Source organism: Eleutherodactylus coqui, chromosome 6 (assembly GCF_035609145.1).
Source record: "Eleutherodactylus coqui strain aEleCoq1 chromosome 6, aEleCoq1.hap1, whole genome shotgun sequence".
Classification (NCBI taxonomy): Eukaryota; Metazoa; Chordata; class Amphibia; order Anura; family Eleutherodactylidae; genus Eleutherodactylus; species Eleutherodactylus coqui.
In genome coordinates, this window is record NC_089842.1 from 105,313,295 (window position 1) to 105,337,222 (window position 23,928).

At 42.3% G+C, this 23,928-nt stretch overlaps 1 protein-coding gene across 1 annotated transcript in view; it reads right to left on the reverse strand.

Annotated features, from left to right (window-relative positions):
• TNFRSF25 (TNF receptor superfamily member 25) overlaps positions 1–23,928 on the reverse strand; it is a 43,114-nt gene that overhangs the window by 13,624 nt on the left and 5,562 nt on the right. The window contains exons 2-5 of the mRNA XM_066605700.1: positions 11,967–12,156; positions 6,695–6,823; positions 3,507–3,638; positions 373–454 (exon numbers count right to left, since the gene is read on the reverse strand). Of these exons, the coding sequence (XP_066461797.1) occupies positions 373–454; positions 3,507–3,638; positions 6,695–6,823; positions 11,967–12,156 (533 nt within the window). The remainder of the gene's footprint in view (positions 1–372; positions 455–3,506; positions 3,639–6,694; positions 6,824–11,966; positions 12,157–23,928) is intronic.

Consider the following 23,928-nt stretch of genomic DNA (forward strand, 5'->3'; position numbering starts at 1 on the left):
ATTAGAGGGTGCAAATATACTCTGCTGACATCACTATTCAGCTCTGCCCAAGTCCTGCCCCTCCCATTGCAAACATTGGCGAGGGGTGGAGAGGGGGCGGGAGCTCAGTGCACTGCTCCCGGTCCGCCTCCTCCCCTTGCAGAGAGGGGAAGCTTTTATCGGCCGGGCGTGAAAATCTGAACGATATACGCCTGTATGAATAAACCCTAAAAGTGATCGAGAAAGTCATATGCATCTTAAAAGGGTATGAATAAAAATTACAGCTTGCCCGCAAAAAAACAAGCCCTTACATAGCCCCGGCTATGGGAAAATAAAAAAGTTATGGTCTTTGAATGCAGCGATGTAAAAAATAATTATTTTCCATGCACTTACTGATTACAGGGATGACATTCATTCTTCTCTTCATAGAAATTAGGCAGGCAGTCACCACACTGAGTATTGTCCGTTGCGGAACCTAATTACATAAATATACTATATATTAGTAGTGTATAACTATAGATATAAAGATGTGTCCTCACATAAAAGGGATCCACTGGGTGTAAACTGATAGATTGGTGGAGGTCTGACTATTGGGACCCCCAACAATACTGAGAATGCAGTATCGCAGCTCCAAACAGAGTGGAGAGATAAGTACACCTGCGTCATGCTGCTACATTCATTTCAATAGGGCTGATGGAAATATCCAAGCGCTATACTCGGCTAGCTTTATCAGCCCCATTGAAATAGAACCATAGAATTGTAAAGTTGGAAGGGACCTCCGGGGTCATCTGGCCCAAATGAATGGATCAGTTGTGCGCATGCATCGCCATTGCTCCATTCAAAGTGACATCACTTTGATTAGAGCTGCAATGCTGAAGTGATCAGAAGAGGGGTAAACTGGACCCCAGTTCTTTGGATCGGTGGGGAATATCAGCAGTTGTAACCCAACGGATCAGCTAGTTACCCTCTGTTCCGTGAATAGGGGATAACGTCTTGTTACCACAATATCCCTTTCATTTGGCTCTTAACATATCCCAAGATGTGTGGCACATGTTAAAAAAATAATTTACATCCAACGAATAACTCTCTAACATGGGCTTCGATGAAAAAAAAAAGTTTATGCTCATTGTATACATTTTTTAAATGGATGTCCGGGATGGATGCTTTCAATGAACCCATCCATCAGCCAACTTTAATCCTTTCCAATCCACTGTCTGACGTCTGAAGACATTCTGATTGAAGGCTGTACAGCTCTGATGTCAAAAGACGTCCAGCAGGATATTCTTACTGTATATTACTGGCGGCTCTGTTGTGGGGGCCTCTCCAGCATGTTCCATACCGCAGTACTGGCTTTAGCCAGCAGATGGCGCCATTGTATAATGGCAGAAAGAGAAAGACCCCTAGAACACCCTAAATCCAAAATTGGATTGCAAAGGGTTAACCACAGGCTCCCATGCCTAAAACACTGTACAGTTTTTTACTGGGTGGAGCAAGAATCCACTACTTTTTGTATCATGTGAAATTACCCAAATTCAAGTCAATGCAAAGGAAAAAATACATCTGTATGTCATTCTGTAACAACCAAAACTAAATATATAGCAGCATGGTGGCTCAGTGGTTAGTACTGGTACCTTGCGGAGCTGAAATCCTGGGATCAAATGTGACCAAGTGCAACATCTACATGAACTGTGTATGCTCTCTCTGTGTTTGCGTGGGGTTCCCCCAAAAATATACTAATAAGTGAATTTACCTTGTGAGGCCCAATGTAAGCAATGACAATCTATGTAATATGAGTGTGCTATAAATGAGGAAAATAAGTAAATGTAGAGACTGAGTAAAACTATGAAATGTAAAACTGCTATCTGTCCACTAGATGGCAGAAGAGACACAGTGGACAGATTCACAGTGACTTCTTAAGACCATGGTACCTACTTTGCACAAGGTAATTGTTCTGGACTCAATGCAATTCCTTCTCTACCACCCAACATTAAGGCCCTTTCACACAGAACGATTATATTCAAACAAGTGAAAATGAACGATAATCATTTAGTGTGAACGCAGCCGCCGAACGATAAATCGTTAATTCTGTGTTTATTGTACACAGGTATAAAAATAATCATTGGCTTGTTCACTGATCATTTGGGTTAAATACTGCTCATTCAGTCATTCTCATTCACTTATAAAGTGAATGTGATGACTGAACAATTGCTTGTGTGAACCAGCCAACGATGTATCTTCCTGTATAACCAGGCTGCACGAGAGCGAACTCTGACATCATTCACTTATCCAAGCAAGAAATCGGCAGGTCTAAATGGACCCTTAGTACAAGACAGATATAGTACACAAAGACACTGTACTATTTTGTGTAGGTGTAACCTAATTTGATCTACAGACTGTTTCAGCCCACTTTCCCCAGGACATCTTACAGAATTCATTGTCACTTGGATGCCTATCCTTAGTGACATAATCAGATTAGTGGACAGACCACTGCTTGCCACCAGACCATCCCCTAAAATGCCCTGGGTACCCTGCTCCTCACAGTAATTCTCCCCAGTGCATAGATACAATAGAGGAGAACCAATAGCACATATTAGAATGGGCCTGCACTAAGGTGCTAAAGTTTGCTACCCAAGACTGGAAATTGTCCTGCTGCCAACATTCCCAGATATCCACTGTGATTTGAGGGGCACCCCAAGCAGCAAGGCTTTAATTTCCCAGCAGTGGCACAAAAGAAGACATGAAGAATTACACACGGTCCCAGCTGAAGTTGGGAGGGTAACATCTCTCCTTAGGGCGAGCACCAAGGAGACTTATAAGGCCATCCATGCTCCTCTGGGTAATATGCAAATAAGATGAAACAATTCCCCTGCAGCGCCACCTGGATGGCAGCATTCCTTCAAATCAATGCTTGACCCTTTACACAGGTCTGTAGAGCAATGGTCAGTGTAATGCATGGATGTGCTGGATCTCCCAAAGAGAGAAGCTCTTTGTAGCTGGTTTCTGCTATGGCTAATACATAAGGTTCCTAAATAATGGACACTACCCAAATACTATCCACAGGATAGGTCATCAACAGCTGATCAGCGGGGGTCCACCACATGGGACCCCGACCGATCAGCTGTTCTGGAGATCACTGTCACTAGCAAAATACACTGGGTACCAAGCAGAAACAGATCACTCCAACGTCTTAGTAGTGGCGGGCACTGGTAATTACAGGCACAGCTGTCACTGATTTTAATGAGAGCTACGCCCGCCATTACCAGTGCCAGTCATTACACAGGGGTCAGAGCAATCAGCTTCCGCTACCCTGTGTATTTAACCAGTGATAGCGGGTTCCAGAACAGCTGATCAGTCGGCAGCAGACCCCAGCCGATCAACTATTAATGACTTATCCTGAGGATAGGTCATCCATAGTATTTGCCTGGAAGTTCCCTAAAGCTCCGTAATAGGGTATTTGAAAACCAGTTTTATAAATAAGGCAATTCCATTAACAGATCTCAGATAAAAACTAGAAGATTTGCACTCACAATTATTGATTATCCTTCGATTGCGGCATTTTGTACAAGCCTTGCAGTTCTCCCGATGCTTAAAATAACCTTCTTTACATCCACATTCTGCATTTGTATTTGCAGAGCATTTCACTTGTTCTACTTCTGTGTCTGTCAAAGGAAGAGTGAGATGAGCTAGAACATCTTTGCAGATCTTAGTTGTCATAATGGACTATGTCTTCCACTTAAAGGGATTTTCTGACTAAGGCCGGGCTCACAGGAGCGCACCGGATTCCACATGCGGGAGACCCACAGTGACTTACGGCTATGAGCCTAGCTAGTGACCCTGCGCATCTTATTTTCATGTATTGCAGATGACGGCGGCGGCTCACCATCGGTCATATCCAGTGCAGTTTTTTTTTTAAGGTTTGTGTTTCCCATGTCATCGCTTAGCGATGTCACAGGTACTCACAGCCCATACTCAATATTAACTGTGTATTGGCTGCGGGTCGGACAGCCTCCATTGACTTCAATTGAGGCTGTCCGCAGGAAGTCCTCAGCAAAATAAAGCGTGCTGCGATTTTTCCTCTGCTCGCGGAATATGCAATTCGTATCTATGAGTGTGAGCAAAAAAGTGAATATTCACACTTTCAATGGACAATATCAGATTTTGCAATTGGAAACAACGATTGCGGATTCTGCAATTGGAATCTGCCCGTGTGAGCCCAGCCTTAAAAAAACTACAGGCAGCGGATAATGGTATAAAATAGGGGGAAAAAGGTACTGGTCTAATCCTAAAAGTGACTGCAGTAGTAGTTAGCAATTCATTTCTCACGTGACGGCTCAGCCAATCTCTGGCCTCAGCGGGCATCTGTACATACAGCAAATTATGAGATCACTGAGGCCAGTGATTGGCTGAGAGGTCACATGAGAGATGAATGGCACATGACAACTACAGACACTTCTGGAATTGGACTGATGAGGACCGATGCAGCAACGTTGGACGGAGCAGGCTATCTGAAAAGCTTAGTATGGCTTTTTTTTATATTTTACACCATTATCTGCAAGTTTCTGTTGAATGTCGGAAAACCCTTTTAGCAGAATGGACATACACTAGATATTGCTACTGCATGCTTCCCAGCCATTGCTAAACTACAGTTCCCAACATTGATGGCATATACTGTATGTCATCAATATGTCTACTGAGAAAACTCCTTTAAGAATAGATTTACCTACAGATTAGAGAATTGAACTGTGAGCTATTCCCTAACAGTTCCTGAAATTCAAGGAGTAACTATTAGAGATGAGCGAGCACCAAAATGCTCGGGTGCTCGTTACTCGGGACGAAATTTTCGCAATGCTCGAGGGTTCGTTTCGAGTAACGAACCCCATTGAAGTCAATGGGCGACCCAAGCATTTTTGTATATCGCCGATGCTCGCTAAGGTTTTCGTTTGTGAAAATCTGGGCAATTCAACAAAGTGATGGGAACGACACAGCAACGGATAGGGCAGGCGAGGGGCTACATGTTGGGCTGCATCTCAAGTTCACAGGTCCCACTATTAAGCCACAATAGCGGCAAGAGTGCCCCCCCCCCCCGCACTGTCAGCGTAAAGATCGTTCTCCTCTGCCACAGGTGTAACAGCTGTGGCAGAGAAGAACGATGATTGCCCATTGAATTCAATGGAGCCAGCAATACAGCAGGTTCCACTGAAAGCAATGGGCTGCCGGCGATCGCAGGATGAATTGTCGGGAAGGGCTTAAATATATAAGCCCTTCCCTGCAATTCATCCAGAAATGTGTTACAATAAAAATATATACCGGCGTATAAGGCGACGGGGCGTATAAGACGACCCCCCAACTGTCACCTTATACGCCGGGAATACAGCGGAGCAAAGAATAAAAGTCATTACTCACTTCCCCCGGCGTTCTGCGGTGCTGCTGCAGGCTGTCGCTCCCTCCTGGTCCACGGCAGAGTATTGCTTTCTGGAGGCAGGGCTTGAAATCCCCGCCTCCAGAAACACAGCCAATCACAGCCATTCAATGACATCATTGTCATTGGCTGTGATTGGCTGAAGGCACGTGTGTTTCTGGAGGCGGGGATTTAAAGCCCTTCGTAGAGAAAGCAATGCTCTGCCGGGAACCAGGAGGGAGCGACAGCCTGCAGGAGCACCGCAGAATGTCAGAAGAAGTGAGTAATGATTTTTATTCTTTGCTCCACTGTATTGCCGGCGTATAAGGTGACAGTTGGGGGGTCGTCTTATACGCCCCGTCGCCTTATACGCCGGTATATATTTTTATTGTAACACATTTCTGGATGAATTGCAAGGAAGGCTTATATATTTAAGCCCTTCCCGACAATTCATCCCGCGCACGCCGGCAGCCCATTGCTTTCAGTGGAACCTGCTGTATTGCCGGCTCCATTGAATTCAATGGGCAAACATCGTTCTTCTCTGCCACAGCTGTTACAGCTGTGGCAGAGAAGAATGATTTGTCTTCTATATGTTCTCAATGGGGTCGGCGCTGCTGCCGCCGGCCCCATTGAGCGCATATAGAGAAGAGAACAGAAATCGCAGATCGCACATAGGTGCGATCTGCGATTTCTATGGCCTTAAGAAGGACCGTTGGGGTTCTTGAAACCTAAAATACTCCTAACATTCTCCCTATAGCAGCTCCACCAAGATACCACTTTCCCTGAACTAATGTCAGAATGCATCTGTGGCGAGCCGCGGGAGGGGCAGATTTTAATACTCGGGTGACACCTGATCTCGCCAGCCACTCACTGCAGGGGGGTGGTATAGGGCTGGAACATCACAGGAGGAAGTTGTAATGCCTTCCCTGTCTTTCTATTGGCCAGAAAAGCGCGCAAATTTCTCAGGGAAGAAAATGAAAGTAACTCGAACATCGCGTGGTACTCGCCTCTAGTAACGAGCATCTCGAACACCCTAATACTGGAACGAGTATCAAGCTCGGACGAGTATGCTCTCTCATCTCTAGGAACTATGATAAAAGATGAGAAAAGCTATAAGGAAATTACATTTCCTGCAGCTGCTTTCCCATTAACAGAATATACGGTAGGTCTCTGTATAGGGGATGGGAATGTCCTGTTCCTAAAGTTGTTTTCCCTAAGAAGTCAATTAGCCAATTGTTCACAATACAATTCCATAAAGTAATTGTATCAAGTGTATAATGTATGCTTCCATATCTACTTCTATGAAGAGTACTTTACCTTGATGACAACTGGTACAACGTTTACATTTAGTTAAGTAGTTGATCTCTTTAAGGTAGGTTCCCTCTTCACATGGTTTACATTCAGGATTTTGCCCCATAGATGAACATGAGCGCTCTACATGTTGTCCTAAAAAAAACAGAAAAACAGCAACATTTCAAAATACCGTATAAAGGCAAGCTTAGTTATTAGAGAAGATAAAATAGAATATCTAATAGATATTAAAAGATTATCTAAATACTAGATAATATCAACCAGCAGCTGGATTCCTACCAATGACCATTGCGTGCCCTGCTGAACCAATTCATTCCACGCTAATCTCCGTAGCTAAAAGAAATTTGCTTATGCCACATGGATCGTTTAACAGCTTAACTGAAGCTTAAAGGGGTTTTCCAGTTTAAACTATTGATGATCTATCCTCAGGATAGGACATAGCTAGCAGATCATTCAGGGTCCTACACCAAACGTTCCTGCTGATCAGCTGTTTACTGAAGTCTCTGCACTAGTGCACAGAGCCAAAGTGTGCTGGAAACACGGTGCACCTGCCCCAAATGGTACTTCAGGCTCAGTGCCATTGAAGTGAATGCGTCTGAGCCTGCAATATCATTCTAAGATGCAGCACAGTGTGTGGAGCTGTGTGTTTCCAGCACACAGCTTATCAATGTGGGTTCTGCATGTCGAACCCCAACTGATCTACTATTGATGACCAATCTTGAGGATGAACCTCACCTGAAAACCCCCTCAACACTTTGAGTGCTACGTCACCCAAAAATAACAGGAAAAAAGTAATCTTGTAGATATGATACCTTTTAATGGTTAACTAAAAGACATGATATTATAGCGAGCTTTCCTGCCTAATTAGAGCCAACGCTTTTGAACCTAAATAGATCCAAAGTAATATATATATATATATATATATATATATATATATATATATATATATATATATATATATACTCATACATATAAAAAGGCACAAACATGATTCGATTAATTTGCACGTAAAACAATACCAGTAAGGGAGGGGTAAATAATTAGTCCACAGATAAAGATGTGAAAGTTTTATGGTCTCTAAATTGGTGTTGGGGGGTCATCAGGCCTGTGTGTTATCTCTGCTGTAGATTTCTCATATTCTTCAATGTTGCATGAAACCACATGAAATGTTAATTCCTGTCCTGACGGCGTCCAACATGGTTATAAATTTGTACTCCCAAATTCTTCTATGACATTAAGATTTGAAGTTGCTTTTTAATACGGTAATCTTGATGTTCTATGTTTTTTTTTTAACTTCTCTTTATTTATCACACATATTATACGATACAGAAAAAAGAAATATAGAATATCAAAATACAATTCAATGCTGTACTTAGAATTTCCCGTCTGGGGTTTACTTTAGCTGTATCTTCATGTTTTATTCACATGTTTATTATTTTTTATTTAACAAAATAAATCTTGTGTTGCATATGTCTAAAGTCTGAGAAAACTAAATAACTATAAACAATTAAACTGAAGCAATCCGTGCTGGTCTTGTTTTATTTCTGTTGATATGCTGTTTAGTCTGTAGATAGCGTGGAGTAGGACTCCAGCCATGAGCCCCAGATCTTGTGGTATTTGCTTGGGCACCCTCTCTTTTTATATATAATTTTTTCGTATGGGATTATCGAGTTTACCAATTGAATCCATTGTGTGGTCGAGGGTGGGTCCGTGGCCATCCAGTGCATGGCTATCTCTTTGCGTGCTAGGAAAAGCACTTCTTTAAGAAATATAGAGGTGTATTTTGGCCAGTGCTCCTCCTCCAGCATGCCAAACAGAATTATCTTGGGGTCAGTATTTATGATGTAGGGAGGTACTAATAGTTGGTTTATTCGGACTATTACATTGGACCAGTAGGTCTTGATAGCTGGGCAGTTCCATATTAGATGCCAGAAGTCCGCGTTTGGTTGGTTGCACCTATGGCAGGAGTTTGACTGGGTGTTTCCCATTTTAAATAGACGACTAGGGGTTATATATGCTTAATGGACAATGTATAGTTGAATCAATTTGTTGTTTATAGCGGGGGATACTGTTAAGTGGGATTCCTCTATTTCTGTCCATTCTTCCGGTGTTAGGGAAGGAATACAAGTTTTCCATTTATCGAAGGCGGGAAGTGGATTAGAGTTTAGCTTTGCAGAGATTAGGTGTGTGTAAAGGGTTGAGATCAGACCCTTGGGGCCTTGTGATTTTAGTATGCCGATCGTGGGGAATTTTGATATTTGGGTAGAGGTCGGAGGGAACTGAGTGTTCAGCGCATGTCTCAGCTGAAAAAACCTGAATAGTTGCAGTTGGGGGGTCTGGAGTTGTTCACATATCTGGGTAAATGTAGGGAATACTCCTTCCTTATATATGTCGCCTATCGTGGTAATTCCCAAGTTGGTCCAATAGTGGGTATCTGGTATGGAAAGTAAGGCGGTCAGACCGGGGTTATTCCAGAGAGGGAGATCCGACATCACGTCGTGGAAATTTTGTAGTTTTTTAACTTCTCTCCAGACACTGAGTGCCAGCTTGTGTAGGGGTAATACTTCGGCTGAGTTTGAGCATTCTGGGAATTCTAAGTAATTTAGTAGGTTGTTGCCTTTTACTTGTTCGGCCAAGTAACTGTCTGCCGTGGGCATCTTTTTAGAGCGGAACCATGGTTGGATATTCCTCAGCTGTCCTGCTAGATAGTATAATCGGAGATCTGGGAGGGCCATCCCCGCTCGGTCTTTTGGCCTTTGTAGTGTCGTAAGGCTTAGTTTGGGGCGGGTGGAATTCCACACAAATGACGTGATGAGGGAGTTGAAGGATTGAAAGAGCCGTTTGGGGATCTGTAGTGGCATATGTTGAAATATATATAAACATTTAGGTTGAATCGCCATTTTGATTAGGTTTATACGGCCTGCTACTGATAATGGTAATTTGGCCCATTTCTTAAATTTGTGTCTTAAAGTTTCTTGCAAGGGAATAATATTATCTTCTATGGCATTATGGTGTTCACGCGCCATGATTATCCCTAGATATCTAAATCTGGAGACTATTGCCAGGTTATATTTGGTAACATAGGGATCAGTTTTGGGATTAAGGTCAGTGTATAGAATTGTGGATTTGGTCCAGTTCACAAATAGTCCGGAGAATTGGGAGAATTGGTCTATGTAGGTCATGGCTTGGGAGAAGGAGATATCCGGGTTTGAAAGAAAAAGAATGGTATCGTCCGCATATAGGCTCACTTTGCTTTCTACTCCCCCCCATCTGACACCCGTCACATTATCGGAAGATCTCAACCGGATTGCCAAAGCTTCTTGATGTTCTATGTTGTGTCCGTGACTATAAAAATACTCAGCCACGCGTAATTCGGTCTTTCTTTCATTATTCCTGTGGCGGTGAGACTCTTCCTCGCTTTCAGTTTTTGTCCTGTATCTCCAATATAAAGACTCCCCAACAGGACATTTACTGCACAGGATCAAGTACACAACATCAGATGTAGAACACAGATTCAGACTCAATCCTATTGGCCTCAAGGTGCATTTGACAGGCGATCAGCTGTGTTATCAACTTGCCATCTTACAACCCCACTGACCCTATGTACAAAAATATAACTACTATAATACTGCACTCTATGTACAAGAATATAACTACTATAATACTGCCCCCTATGTACAAAAATATAACTACTATAATACTGCCCTCTATGTACAAGAATATAACTACTATAATACTGGTCCTATGTAAAAGAATGTAACTACTATAATACTGCCCCCTATGTACAAGAATATAACTACTATAATACTGCCTCCTATGTACAAGAATATAACTACTATAATACTGCTACTATGTACAAGAATATATCTACTATAATACTGCCCCCTATGTACAAGAATATAACTACTATAATACTGCTCCTATGTACAAGAATATAAATACTATAATACTGCTCCTATGTACAAGAATATAAATACTATAATACTGCCCCCTATGTACAAGAATATAACTACTATAACACTGCCCCTTATGTACAAGAATATAACTACTATAATACTGCCCCCTATGTACAAGAATATAACTACTATAATACTGGTCCTATGTAAAAGAATGTAACTACTATAATACTGCCTCCTATGTACAAGAATATAACTACTATAATACTGCTCCTATGTACAAGAATATAAATACTATAATACTGCCTCCTATGTACAAGAATATAACTACTATAATACTACCCCCTATGTACAAGAATATAACTACTATAATACTGCCCCCTATGTACAATAATATAACTACTATAATACTGCCCCCTATGTACAATAATATAACTACTATAATACTACCCCCTATGTACAAAAATATATCTACTATAATACTGCCCCTATGTACAAGAATATAACTATTATAATACTGCTCCCTATGTACAAGAATATAACTACTATAATACTACCCTCCTCTGTACAAGAATATAACTACTATAATACTGCTCCCTATGTACAAGAATATAACTACTATAATACTGCGCCGTATGTACAAGAATATAACTACTATAATACTACCCTCCTCTGTACAAGAATATAACTACTATAATACTGCTCCCTATGTACAAGAATATAACTACTATAATACTGTCCCCTATGTACAATAATATAACTACTATAATACTGCCCCCTATGTACAATAATATAACTACTATAATACTGCCCCCTATGTACAAGAATAGAACTACTATAATACTTCCCCCTATGTACAAGAATATAACTACTATACTACCTTCTATATACAAGAATATAACTACTATAATACTGCCCCCTATGTACAAGAATATAACTACTATAATACTGCCTCCTATGTACAAGAATAGAACTACTATAATACTGCCTCGTATATGCAAGAATATAACTACTATAATACTGCTCCCTATGTACAAGAATATAACTACTATAATACTGCCCCCTATGTACAAGAATATAACTACTATAATACTGCCCCCTATGTACAAGAATATAACCACTATAATACTGCCTCCTATGTACAAGAATATAACCACTATAATACTGCCCCCTATGTGCAAGAATATAACTACTATAATACTGCCCCTATGTACAAGAATATAACCACTATAATACTGCCCCCTATGTGCAAGAATATAACTACTATAATACTGCCCCTATGTACAAGAATATAACTACTCAAATACCGCCCTCTATGTACTAAAATGTATCACATAAACGTGGAGTGTATTTAGTGTTTGCACATAGTATTCTGAGCTCACCTGCAGGGCACATCCTGCAGCAGTGTTTGACTTTTTCGTCATAGAACTGTCCCGCATCACAGTTTGACCGCTTGTAGCGTTGAAGACTCTTGAACGGTTGGTTTATGTCAGCATTACTGGAATTATAGCTTTTGTTGCTCTTCTCTAGTGTATTCGTGTGTTTATGAATAACAGATTCTGAGAAATGAACCTAAAAACAAACAAATAAATAAGAAATTAAAAGTAATGGTTTGTAACTTTGTGAAGTCCATTTTATTAGTGTAAAAATTATGTATCGATTAACTTAATAATATTCTTTTCATTTTTTTTGATAAATGAGATAATCCTGGCTGTCTACTGCACTCCTCCTAGGGCAACTAACTACATATGCTGTATAGATTTTGTGCACTGAGATTTCCCTAGTGGTGACAGCAGGTATCAGTTGCTGAGGACAGAACCACATGGGTGCATGGCTGATATGCTTGCACGCCACAGAGCTTATTAGTGCATGATCCTGAGTTTTTTTTCGACTATTCAAACTCCATGCTGTTGTGCGCGAGTTTGCATAAAAAAGCAGGAAGATGGGTCCTTCCCTATCGTTATCCCACGTAGTATTAACACTCTGGAATCCCGATAGTGGAAACTAAACCACTAAAATCAATATTTTCATTTCATCTGCCTGTCTTCCTCCCACCATGGGCCTCATATCTGTCTTGTTCTTCGTCTGTATGGTAGGTTCGCCATTGCTCTTTGCACCGTTAGGAAATGTCCACAGCATTAAGAAACAATGGAAAGTGCAGTACAATGGGTTTTGGACCCATAATAGGAGTGCAAAGTACATCAAAGCCAGCATAGGGGCACAACTTCTTTCTTAAAGGGGGAAAGCTTGAAACCAGACCCTTACAGGGTGGCCCAAGTTATATTTCGCCAATAAGTCCATTCCCCAATCTGCTTTGTTTATTTACAGGCTGCACAGTCCCGCCCGGTTTGCGGGTGTCACAGGCGCTGCAGCCAGTAACTGGGCTCAGAATAGACTTACTTTTAAAAGGGGTAGGATGGAGCTTTCCTGGGTGAAAGAGGGAGCCCCCGTGCATACCATTTCAAGGGGGCTGCCGAAAATATTCGAGTGTCACCTGCTCGGATATCTCTGCAGTACCATTTAAAGTAAATGAAGCACTTGTGTAATTGCATGACCAGCATTCCACTCAGTTTCCTCCTAACTGCAGAGGGCTATAATAATCCCACAGTGAGGGGGCATGGGACCCCCATTCTCAAGATTGGTGGGAGTCTCAGAAGTGAGACCCCCACCGATCAGCAAATTATCCCTTGGAAGGGGAATAACTTGCAATTGTGGTACCACCCCTTTAACCAAAGCCCAATAAATAACCACAGCCAGCCATAATTAAAAGTACCAGAGCCCTTTTGAGTGTCCCAGTTACTGAATTTAACTCTTTCGCCCCTGCTTACAGTCTCTGAACCTTTGGCTAATAACACCTGCGGTCCCACAACCACATAAGCACCTCAGCTAAGTACTTTAGTGTGAAACCACTTCTTTGAGGTGATTATGCACATTTTTCTAGACCCTATACAACAGTTTATCCATGTAAATTTGGATAGTCACCTTGAAGAAGTGGTTTTGCACTAAAGTACTGAGTTGAAGTGTTTATGTTGAAGTGGGTTCCAGGACTAGGATCTCAAGCTATAGTAGGCCTACCCGAGGGCATGTGTGGCATGTCTCTAGGGAATATCCGTACTGTGCTCATGCTGTGATTACACATTTGAGTAGGGGGTAGAGATCGATGCATTTGAGGGGATTGAAAAAGCATCTAGATTGAAGGTGGTCTGCTCAAAGAGATGACCTTTTGTAGGTGCTTGTTACATCTACATTGCTTCCAGAGATGCATATAGATGGGGAGATGGTGGCTTATTTAATAGGTTCTCCGTACTTTAGACAGTCCCTCCTTGTTTGAAGAGTATTTTGACAATAAGCAGATAAATAAAATGTCCCTCCTGCTGGGTCCGTCAGTAATCATGGGGAAAACTTGGGAGAAAGTGTTCAATATACTGGGAGCGCCACCTCAGGAGAAACTAAAGGTCCTTTGACAGGGGCCGGGAAATCGTTCAGATTTCTGCGAAGAGAAAGAATTTGAACGATTATCGTTCAGTCTAAATGCATTTGGTGTGCATATGGGAACAGAAGACCTCATGCCCATGGCATAAATTGATTTACAGAATCTGCATGGGTCTCTTTGATGAGCGATCCTTGGCCATAGGGAATCATTGGGCACCCGCAGGTAATTAAATGCCTGTGGATGTCATTTTTTTCCCCGCAGTGCAGATCGCACACGCAGAAAAAAAAAACGCAGCATGCTCCATTTTTATTCACTTTTCTCACATAGACGGCTTCTGCGGGTTCTATTGAAGCTAGTAGAAGCCGTCCAATCCGTGACACAACTGCGGATGACACTGTGGCAGTGTTGCGGATCCACAGGAAAGCAAGAGTTAAAAAAAAAAAGAAATCTAGAGTGCATCCGCTGTGCAGAAGAAAGAAGATCCGGCTGCGACTGAGGAGAGCCCCGCAGCGTCCAAACAGGTGAGTCAAATGTATTTTCTGGCCTCATGTCTGCGGGCTGGGCGGAATCCGTTGCAGGATTCTGCACGGGGAAACCGTGTGGGCCCGTGGACATGAGGCCTGACATTTTTGTGCAGGTATCTGCAGCACATTTCAGGGGGTTTCTGCAGCCCTTGTGGTCAGTCACTTTTCTGCTTCTGCCCATGTGTGACTGTTGTGATGCTGTTTCTTAGATGCCGTCCCATTGGCTGTCACAAACATTTGCTGTGATGTCATTATGACATTATGTAATTTGGTTGGCCGGATGGTTGCTATTGAACCCGCCTTCCACCTTTATTATTTCCTGTCAGAAGCCAGACTTCAGCTCTAGCTCCTACACCCCTGATGACGCCGGAGTTCTGGTGAAACATGTTGGGGGAGCTGGTCTTTTAGCACCGAGCCTCATCTCAGACATGGTTTATCTGGCAGCATTTATCACACATGCTGGAAGTTCATGCAGGGATCCAATCACTTGCCATATGTTTAGCACATAGCGGTGTACTGCTGCATTGTAGTGCACATTTTGCTGCAACTGCTAGTCATGTTCCTGATATTTGCGCATAATCAGCAAGCCAGGATATTGTTTCTCTAAGGCCGGCTTCACACGGGTCGTAATCTTGGTGGAAATCTTGCGGTTTTGCCCCAGTAAAAAAACATGAAATTTCTGATGGGAAAGAGCAGCTTTAAAACCCACGGCACTGAGCTCCCACCCCCTCGCCACTATTTGCAATGGGAGGGGTCAGGATGGGGTGGAACTTAGCCCCGCCCCTGTCCAGCGTATATTGGCTGGGGGTGAAAACCCGGCCGATATAGGGACGCCTGAATAAGCCCTTAGATTGGTTTTGTCTATTGTATTACATTCACTCACACTATATTGCGTCTCTGATCTGTTTAATTTATTGCTACTCTAATATATTTTATTACATATCAATAATAGTACCCAACTGAGGCTTCCAGCTTATGGCAAGGGCTGTGGTGGGATTGGTTACATGCATGCCCCAACTGGACAAATGATAAATTAGTTAATTGTTCAGTTTCTGTATGCATAAAAACTGAACATCTGATGGGCCCGTGTAAACAGGCAGTTGTTTACCTATGAATGATGCCTGTTTAAGTAAATGGAGGAGGGTCGGAACGATCCCCAACCCACTCAGCCTCTATTCAATAGCGCTGATCATTCCTGTGTAAGGCCTCCTTCCCACGAACGGATTTACGCCGTGTAAATTCGCGGCAAAAATCCGCTGCGTGGCCCCCTGCTATTAGGTTCTATTGAACCTAATAGCACAATGCTCACGATGCGTAATTCCACCGCGGAATTACGCACCGCAATTTCTCCCGTCCTCACCCGCAGCATGCTCTATTTTCTGCAGGTGAGGACGGGCTGTACGCGCTGATGGCTTCCATTGCAGTCAATGGAAGCCGTCCGTTCACGCTATCTCCCGCTGTAACCAGCGGGAGATAGCGTGAAAAAACGCTTTCCCGCCCACCGCCGCGCGTCATATGACGCCATATGACGCGGCCGGCCGCGTCACGTGACACGGCCGGCCGTGCACGTGACACGGCCGGTGAAGCGGCGGCGGTGGGCGGTGACGGGCGGTGACGCGGCGGCGGTGGGCGGGGAAGCGATTTCACGCTATCTCCCGCAGGTAAGTATAGGGGCTCTGGGGGGCGCCGTGACGGGCTTCACTGCGTAATATTACGCGGCGGAGCCCGTCACGCTCGTGTGAAGGAGGCCTTAAGGCCCCTGCACATGAACATATTTGCACGTGCGAAATTTGTGCACTCAATACCCAGAGAATAGAACCTATACTCATTACTCATTTTTACACATTTCACAAGAGTGAAAAAAGAGGCCTGCTTCATTTTTGTGCACCAAATATCCCCCTAGAAGCCTATGGGGATTGTGCAAATGCACAATATGCTGCGCAATTTAGCAGAAAAATAGAACACATCTGAAACTCATTAGGCTAAGTGGCCTTTAAAATAATGGCGGGGGGGGGGGTGCTCCTGCGCCCATGTGAACTGGTCCCACAAGGGCAAAAAATACAGTACAATATCTAGAATCTGGGTCATTTCCATGAGAGGAATGTCTCTCCCTGTTACAAGACCTCTCAAGGTGGCCATAAACAGAAGAGAGCTGTCAGATGAGCCCCCAGTTGTTGCTCCAAACTCCCTCCTGTATATTCATGCTTAAAGGGGTTGTCTCGCAGCAAACCTCAAAATTTTACCTTACCCCATTCCCCCTGTCACCCCCTGGCATAAAATAGCAAATTAAAGCGGTTTTTAAACCGCTTGCTACTTACCGATCCAACGAAATAAGGACTTTAAAAAATCTTCTGCCTAAGATGGCCGCCGGTCCTTTCCCAGGGATGCACTGTGGTTTTCTCCCATGGTGCACCGCGGGTCTTCTCCCGTGGTGCACCATGGGCTCTGTGCGTTCCATTGCCGATTCCAGCCTCCTGATTGGCTGGAATCGGCACACGTGATGGGGCGGAGCTACGTGATGATGAGTAGAAGGGGGCGGAGCCAGAACGCCACTCGTGCCTGGACCGAGCAGAAGGGGAGAAGACCGCACAGCGCAAGCGCGTCTAAAAAAGCAAGAAGACATCAGAATTAGACGGATCCATGGCGACGGGGACGCCAGCAACGGAGCAGGTAAGTGAATAACTTCTGTATGGCTCATATTTAATGCACGATGTACATTACAAAGTGCATTAATATGGCCATACAGAAGTGTATAACCCCACTTGCTGCCGCGAGACAACCCCTTTAACTCTGTTTCCCATCATTTATCTGGGGCTGCTCCGAATAATACTGACTCCAACACATTCTTGTAGACGGTGCTATTTATTTACTACACCCACTGCTCGGAGAGGAACTACTGTTGCGTGTTTTACATAAGGAGTTCAGGGAAGTACACTGACAGGAAAGGCTGAGTAACGCACTAGTTTGAAAGTAGAACACATAACCAGAACACCACGTATTACAAAGCACACAAAGCAGCTTCTGGTAAAAGCCTGTCTACAATAACATAGAAGCCGAGTCCCGGAGTGAATAGGGCGTAAGGCTTATGTAATAGCATGGAGCAAAGTCTTGTGGGAAGTTTTGAAGGGTATGACCACCTTTATACAGTAGCCCTTCAACATACAATATTAATTGGCTCTTAGACAACCCCTCTATATTGAAACCATCGCTCTATAGAGAACTGGTAATTAGTTTCAAAGCCCCAAAATGTCAACCAAAAGTTTTACCAAATGATAAAGGTAAGCAGATAACAAAAACAGATTAAGCAAATCCTTATACAGTACATAATAGTCAAACAGGCTGTAAATCAGAAGACGGGAGCTTCTTCAAGGTCCTGTACAGTACACACAGTGTACCAGAATGATAACATACAGCCACCCTTACCAGGTGTCCAAAGTAGCAGCTCATCCTGATGCTTGTACACTAGATAGCAGTAAAGTACATGTAGCACCTAGACAGCCCGTGCATGCATTTTAGTAAGACCGCATGCACAGGGGCGGTTCGGATTTCGCATGAGGGAGCCCACAGCAGAATCCTACCCTGTGCCCAGCTGGCATTCACATGTACCTGTATTTTCTTTTGCTTTGCTGCACTGCGACTGGTCCATACGGATCACCGTCAGACATGCGCAGTACAGATTTTTTCCGTTTAAACTCTTGCTCTTCCTGTGGAATCCGTGGGCCATCCGCCATTGATTTTAATGGGAGCCGTCTTTGCGGAATCCACAGGACAATGGAGCATGCTGCGATTTTTCATCTGCGAGCGGTTCGGATAAAAAATTGCAGCATGCTCCATTTTCCATTATACTATGGGCTGTATTTGCTGCTGAATGCAGAGGCGGTCGCCTGCTCCGGATTCTGCAATTCAAATCCACCCGTGTGCATTCACCCTAATGCAGGTGTTTTACCAGTGTAACACTCATGCTGATTGGCTGAATTTTCCAGAAATTGCACATGCGGATGTCTGTACATTGTATGTTAAATCTAGATTCAAGTTACAATGTTCTGGTAAAGACTATGTATGTTGAACATATTTGGACATATGTTACATAAGTCGGTCTAAGTAAAGTATGTGCCCGGCTAGTTGTGGCAAATGTATTAAACAGCTTGCACCTCTTAATATATTAGTGGCATCTAGTGGCTCCTCCATGCACTCTGAGCTGGCATAAGTTTCATTAATAATTACACCAGCTTCTGGTGTAAATCATAGTAAAAGTGAAAGGCTTCGCATGGCCCTGGCCCTAGGCCTAGGCCACACCCACTTTTTAAAAAATTGGTGGGGCCCAAAAACTTCCCTGAAGATAAATATTCACCATTATATTACTTATCCTGTGCAGATCCTGAGTTACAGCCTGTATTCAACTCCAGAGCTGCACTCATAATTCTGTTGATGAAAGCCACTGTGGAGTATGTATCATCGGGGACAGTTTTCTGGAAGGTTTTCTACCCTTCTTCAGTTTCAAGACGTAACAAATGTATCAAATGTTGCACATTTGCCGTGTCTTTAAATGTGTCTGGGTATGTAGAGTCACTTTGTGCACTTTCCAGCTGTGGAGTGAGAGTGCAACAATTTTTGTGACTTTTTAAAATGTCGAATATTATAAAAGCCCCCTCTTCTGAACACTTTTGAAAAGTGGCGAGAGGCGCATACCATTTGTTCTTTTTGGTGTGTAAACAATAGTAAATTTAAAAAAAAATTGATTTGCACCAAAAAAGGCACAACTTACAAGAGAATTCTGGCGCTGCGTCAGTGATAAATGCTCCTCAAGGATTTTTGCTTTTCCTATAGTCTGCTTAAAATTTAAGATTTTATCAAAGCTTCAATCCCTTTCAAGTAAGTTTCCTTCTACATCATCACTCAAATAGTTTGGATCATTGTATGGATAACATTTCAAGATGCTACATACTGAATAACATTATTGTGGGGAGGGATTTCAGCCAGATTTCTGGCAGGAAAAAAGTTGCAAATGTGGCACATGCCTGTTTTGGGAAAAATGTACGATTTTTTTTTTTTTGTTGCCACATTTCAGAATAGTAGCCTGACAAGTTTTCTCTAATTTATACCCGAAGTTGGTGTAAATTAAAACGGATTTTTGCTCTGGCTCATCGCTGGCATAGATATCAGCTTGTGGTGCATTAACGGCCCAAATGTGCCACATTTATTAACCCTTTCCAATCCACTGTCTGACGTCTTCCTACATTCTGATTGAAACTCCAATGTCAGAAGACGTCCGACGGGGTATTCTTACCATCTATTGCCAGTCACTCTGCTGTTGGAGCCTCCATGGCACACACACTGGCTTTAGCCAGCAGATGGCACCATTGTATAACAGCAAAAAAAGAAAGCCTTTTAGGAAACCCTGAATCCAAAATTGGATTGGAAAGGGTTAAGAGCCCTGTTATTAAAATTGGCAGATCTTAGTCCAATAGACTTGTTTACGACTGGCATATAAAATGCTATGTATTCTTATTCACATTCTCACTACATGGTTTTACCACATTTCTTAGACACCATATATTGTGTGTTTCTCTACCACATTAGTGTGGACCTGACCTCAGTGTAGTTAGTGACCATTTAATCCCTGTATTGGCCTGTACAAACTATCTATACACAGGTGTAACTTGCAGTTTTAGTGCATAATCTGTAAATACCCCCCAGCACACCTCCCATATTCTACTTATAATACTGGTGCGTTCTCATGTAGCCATGGGGTCTTTGGGTTCCCTAAGGCACCAGAGACTGGTTTTGACTGCTACCTCTGCAGTCGATAAAGTTCCCTCCCTGTATATATACAAGAATGTGTAGTTCCACCAGTATCAAAAAGAGCTGGAATCAACACCATGCATTTCAGGACAGATTCCAGATGCATGTTGTTGGATCACACCTAGGAGATCCACTGGCAATATAATGTCTATTGGACTAGCAGAAGCAGTGATGTGTCCTGGAGATAACTGATACTGAATATCACTAAGATAGTAGAGGTGAATGTGCCCATTACTGGGTAATCCAAGGGATGGTTTGCCCAACTGTTATTTCCATGTTCCCTAAGTATGGTTCCATTGCATATATATTATAAAATGACCTACTTCAGGGGATTTTAAGGAGTGAACCAAGAGAGGGATGTGGTTAAGTATTTTTTAAAGAACTTGTAAATCATTGACCTCAACCAGCAACATTCTGTGTATCTCATATTTACAGGAAAGTGACAACCACAGTGATATCCCCAGGAAACAAGATACTGTGAAGATTGTCTGCTACGTACAAATGTAATAAATGCTAATGATGTAGATAGTGTTATCGAAATCTTACACCGCTACAAAACTCATTTCTGGTGTGCCAATGTAGCAAGACAAAGCAAAGATTGACAGCGATAAATGGTTTCAATGATAAAATGTATCTAAACTGAAGCGTTTGTAATGGAAATCAACTTGAAACGAACTAATTTTCTACCCACAAATGTATTTACATTGAAACTCGAACTTTAAAATGTGCTTTATGGTCAGCATGTGTAAAGCTAGCAGCTGTGTAACAATGTTTTTTTCTTTTATGGCGATTTTCTATTATTTTTTATTAGACCTCCTATTGATAACTGGAAACTGTCAGCAAGTTGCCATTGGTGGGTCTTATCGTTTTAATGTATTTTATACTTGGAGCACATAATAGTATCCAGATTATTATCAAAAGCTCTCAGTACAATAATATAAAGTCAGATTGAGATTCATTCATAGCAAATAGCTTACAAGTAGCAACAAGAGATTTCCATGTTACATAGAGATTCTTATGCTGAATGAAATAAACCAAAAACAGCAAAAACAGGTAATGAAGATATATTACATAAATGCTATACTTTACATTTGCTATACTTTTAACTACCTTCTGAAGACATCATCATTAAGACATAACACTGATGGGGTCCTTACTGCAGGAAACTGGGACCAACATAAGAGTTTATAAGCTATATGGGACCTCTACTAAACACCTCAACAAAGATAGTTTGAAAGAAGAGCTGATGCCAGCACCTGGCAAAGCTAGAAAGTAGTGATGGCCCACTTCTGGATAGGTAAAAGTTTTCTGCAAATGCCTTGTCAAGCTGTGAGGGTGTGAAACAGAATGTAAGTCGGGAGGGGTATCATGACTCCTTAAGGAGAGCACCTAGGAGGTGAGTGAGATGACTTATAAGGCCATTCATGCTCCTCTGGGAAATATATGCAAATAAGGAGGATGGAACAATGCCTCTGCAGCGCCACTTATTAGATGGCAGCATTCCCGCAAATCAGTGTCCAACCCTTCATACAGGTCTTTAGAACAATGATTGGGAATTTAAACCAAGCCAGAATCCATACACAGACAGCTGTTTTGGGATATTGGCCCCTCATTGGTGTGCAGTAGGATTCTGGCTTAGCTAGTGAGAGACCTATAACGTGAGTCAAGAGGGGTAGCGTCACTCCTTAAGGAGAGCACCAAGAAGGTTAGTGAGGAGATTTATAAGGCCATTCATGCTCCTATGGGAAATATATGCAAATAAGAAATATGGAAGGCACATTCTACAGCATTAATCACATAGAGAAAAACAATCAGTAGAAGTCGTCAAAGGAAGAAACAACAGATGGTGGAGTTTCAGACAACCTATGCTGTACTAAGAGGTGGAGCTGGAGAGAACATGAAAGTGAAAGGGTAGAAGAACCAAATCAGAGAAGTGGGGGGCAAAAGAGGCTGTCCACACAAAATCCGTAGGGAGCTGGCTGACAGATACTTCTGTCCTCAGTGTAGAGGAGAAAGCCATGAGCAGTAAAGTCCCTTTTGCGTCTTATTTTTGTTCATGCTTGGCTATTAAGTCAGGGAAGACTCCCAACATATGCACTAGATGGAATCTCTGATGGATTCCTAGTAGCACCAACTGTCTCTCATAGTCTGTAATGTCATCTATTTCATGTGTACATCATGAAAAGCCATTGAGAAGCTCATAACGTACATATGTTTAATGGATACATTCATGACCCATAGGCTATCAAGTTAAAAAATATATATGCTTAAAGTATACATTTTTCTACTGGACTTCACTGGATGGATCAGCATAGTACACTATGCTATTCCATAACTCCTCTTTTGCTATTCTACACCTACATCTTTGCTGCATACTTGTTTATACCGACTAGACGAATAACAAAATTACATTCTATAAATCTCCATCTGCTAATAGAAGATTATGAAACCATTTAGCATGTATAATGGAAGGTTTTTTGTCACATTGTCTACCATCAACATCCAGGTTCAGATTAGCAGAAAGGCCCTCAAAGCAATGCCCCCTATAGGATTGTAATATGTGGATAACAACGTGATCGACCCTTCATCCTACCCTATGTATCGCAGATTACTCTGGGACTGTGTCAAGTAGGTCACAGTTTATTTGGGCTTTTGCCCTACCCTGTGGATTACAACGATTGAAAGATTAGAAAAGGGTATGTTCCCATAAAGATAAGATTGCTGGTCCTCCACCCTTTTGTTGTTGATAGCCCTTACTACATTGAATTTACTAAGCACCCTAGTATAGAATCTTCCTGGTTGTGGTTAATAAAGCTATCACATCGTTAACCACACCTGCTTGTTACAACAGCACTAGACTTTAGATCTGTCCTAGTTCTACAACTCACAATTTCGATAATTGTATTCTCACCTTTATAAGATGTGTAACCCACAACTAGTAAAATTGCAGCATATTAAAAGATTAGTCACTGCTGTCCGGCTTCTGCAAATTCAACTCCATTGAACAGGTGGATAATATTGATTTCCAAGGTATGACTTCTACACCTGTTCATAGGTTGTACATGATATTATACCTCAACCTCTCATCAATGCAGCTGAGATGTAACCTGGTGTGCACTGTTTCTGAAAGAACGCAGCCATGCTTTTCTAATCTTGGACAACCCTTTTAATGCACCATGCAGCTAAGGTCAGTGAATGGTCTAAGGGGAAGAGATAGACTGAGGGCCATATTAACCAAAAGCCAGCTTGGCCTTAACCCTTCAGATTTCTATATTTTCAAAGTACATAGATGACATATTTTCTTTCATAAGTATTTTTTCTATTACTTCCCATTATTATATTTATACCAAGTACAAAAATCACCCATTACTAACTTCTCTACACAGATGCCTAAGGCCAATTTCATACAAAGATAATTGTAATTAGCCTATTGGCATGTTTTTGGAGTTGATGGAACTAAAAGCACTGGATAGTGATTAGTGGGGGTCTTAATTCATGGGATTCCACCTAAATGTAACTGGGACATTTTTGGAGATAGGTAAAAGTGGAGCTCATAGCTAAGCTCTGTTTCATCCAGCTTCACCG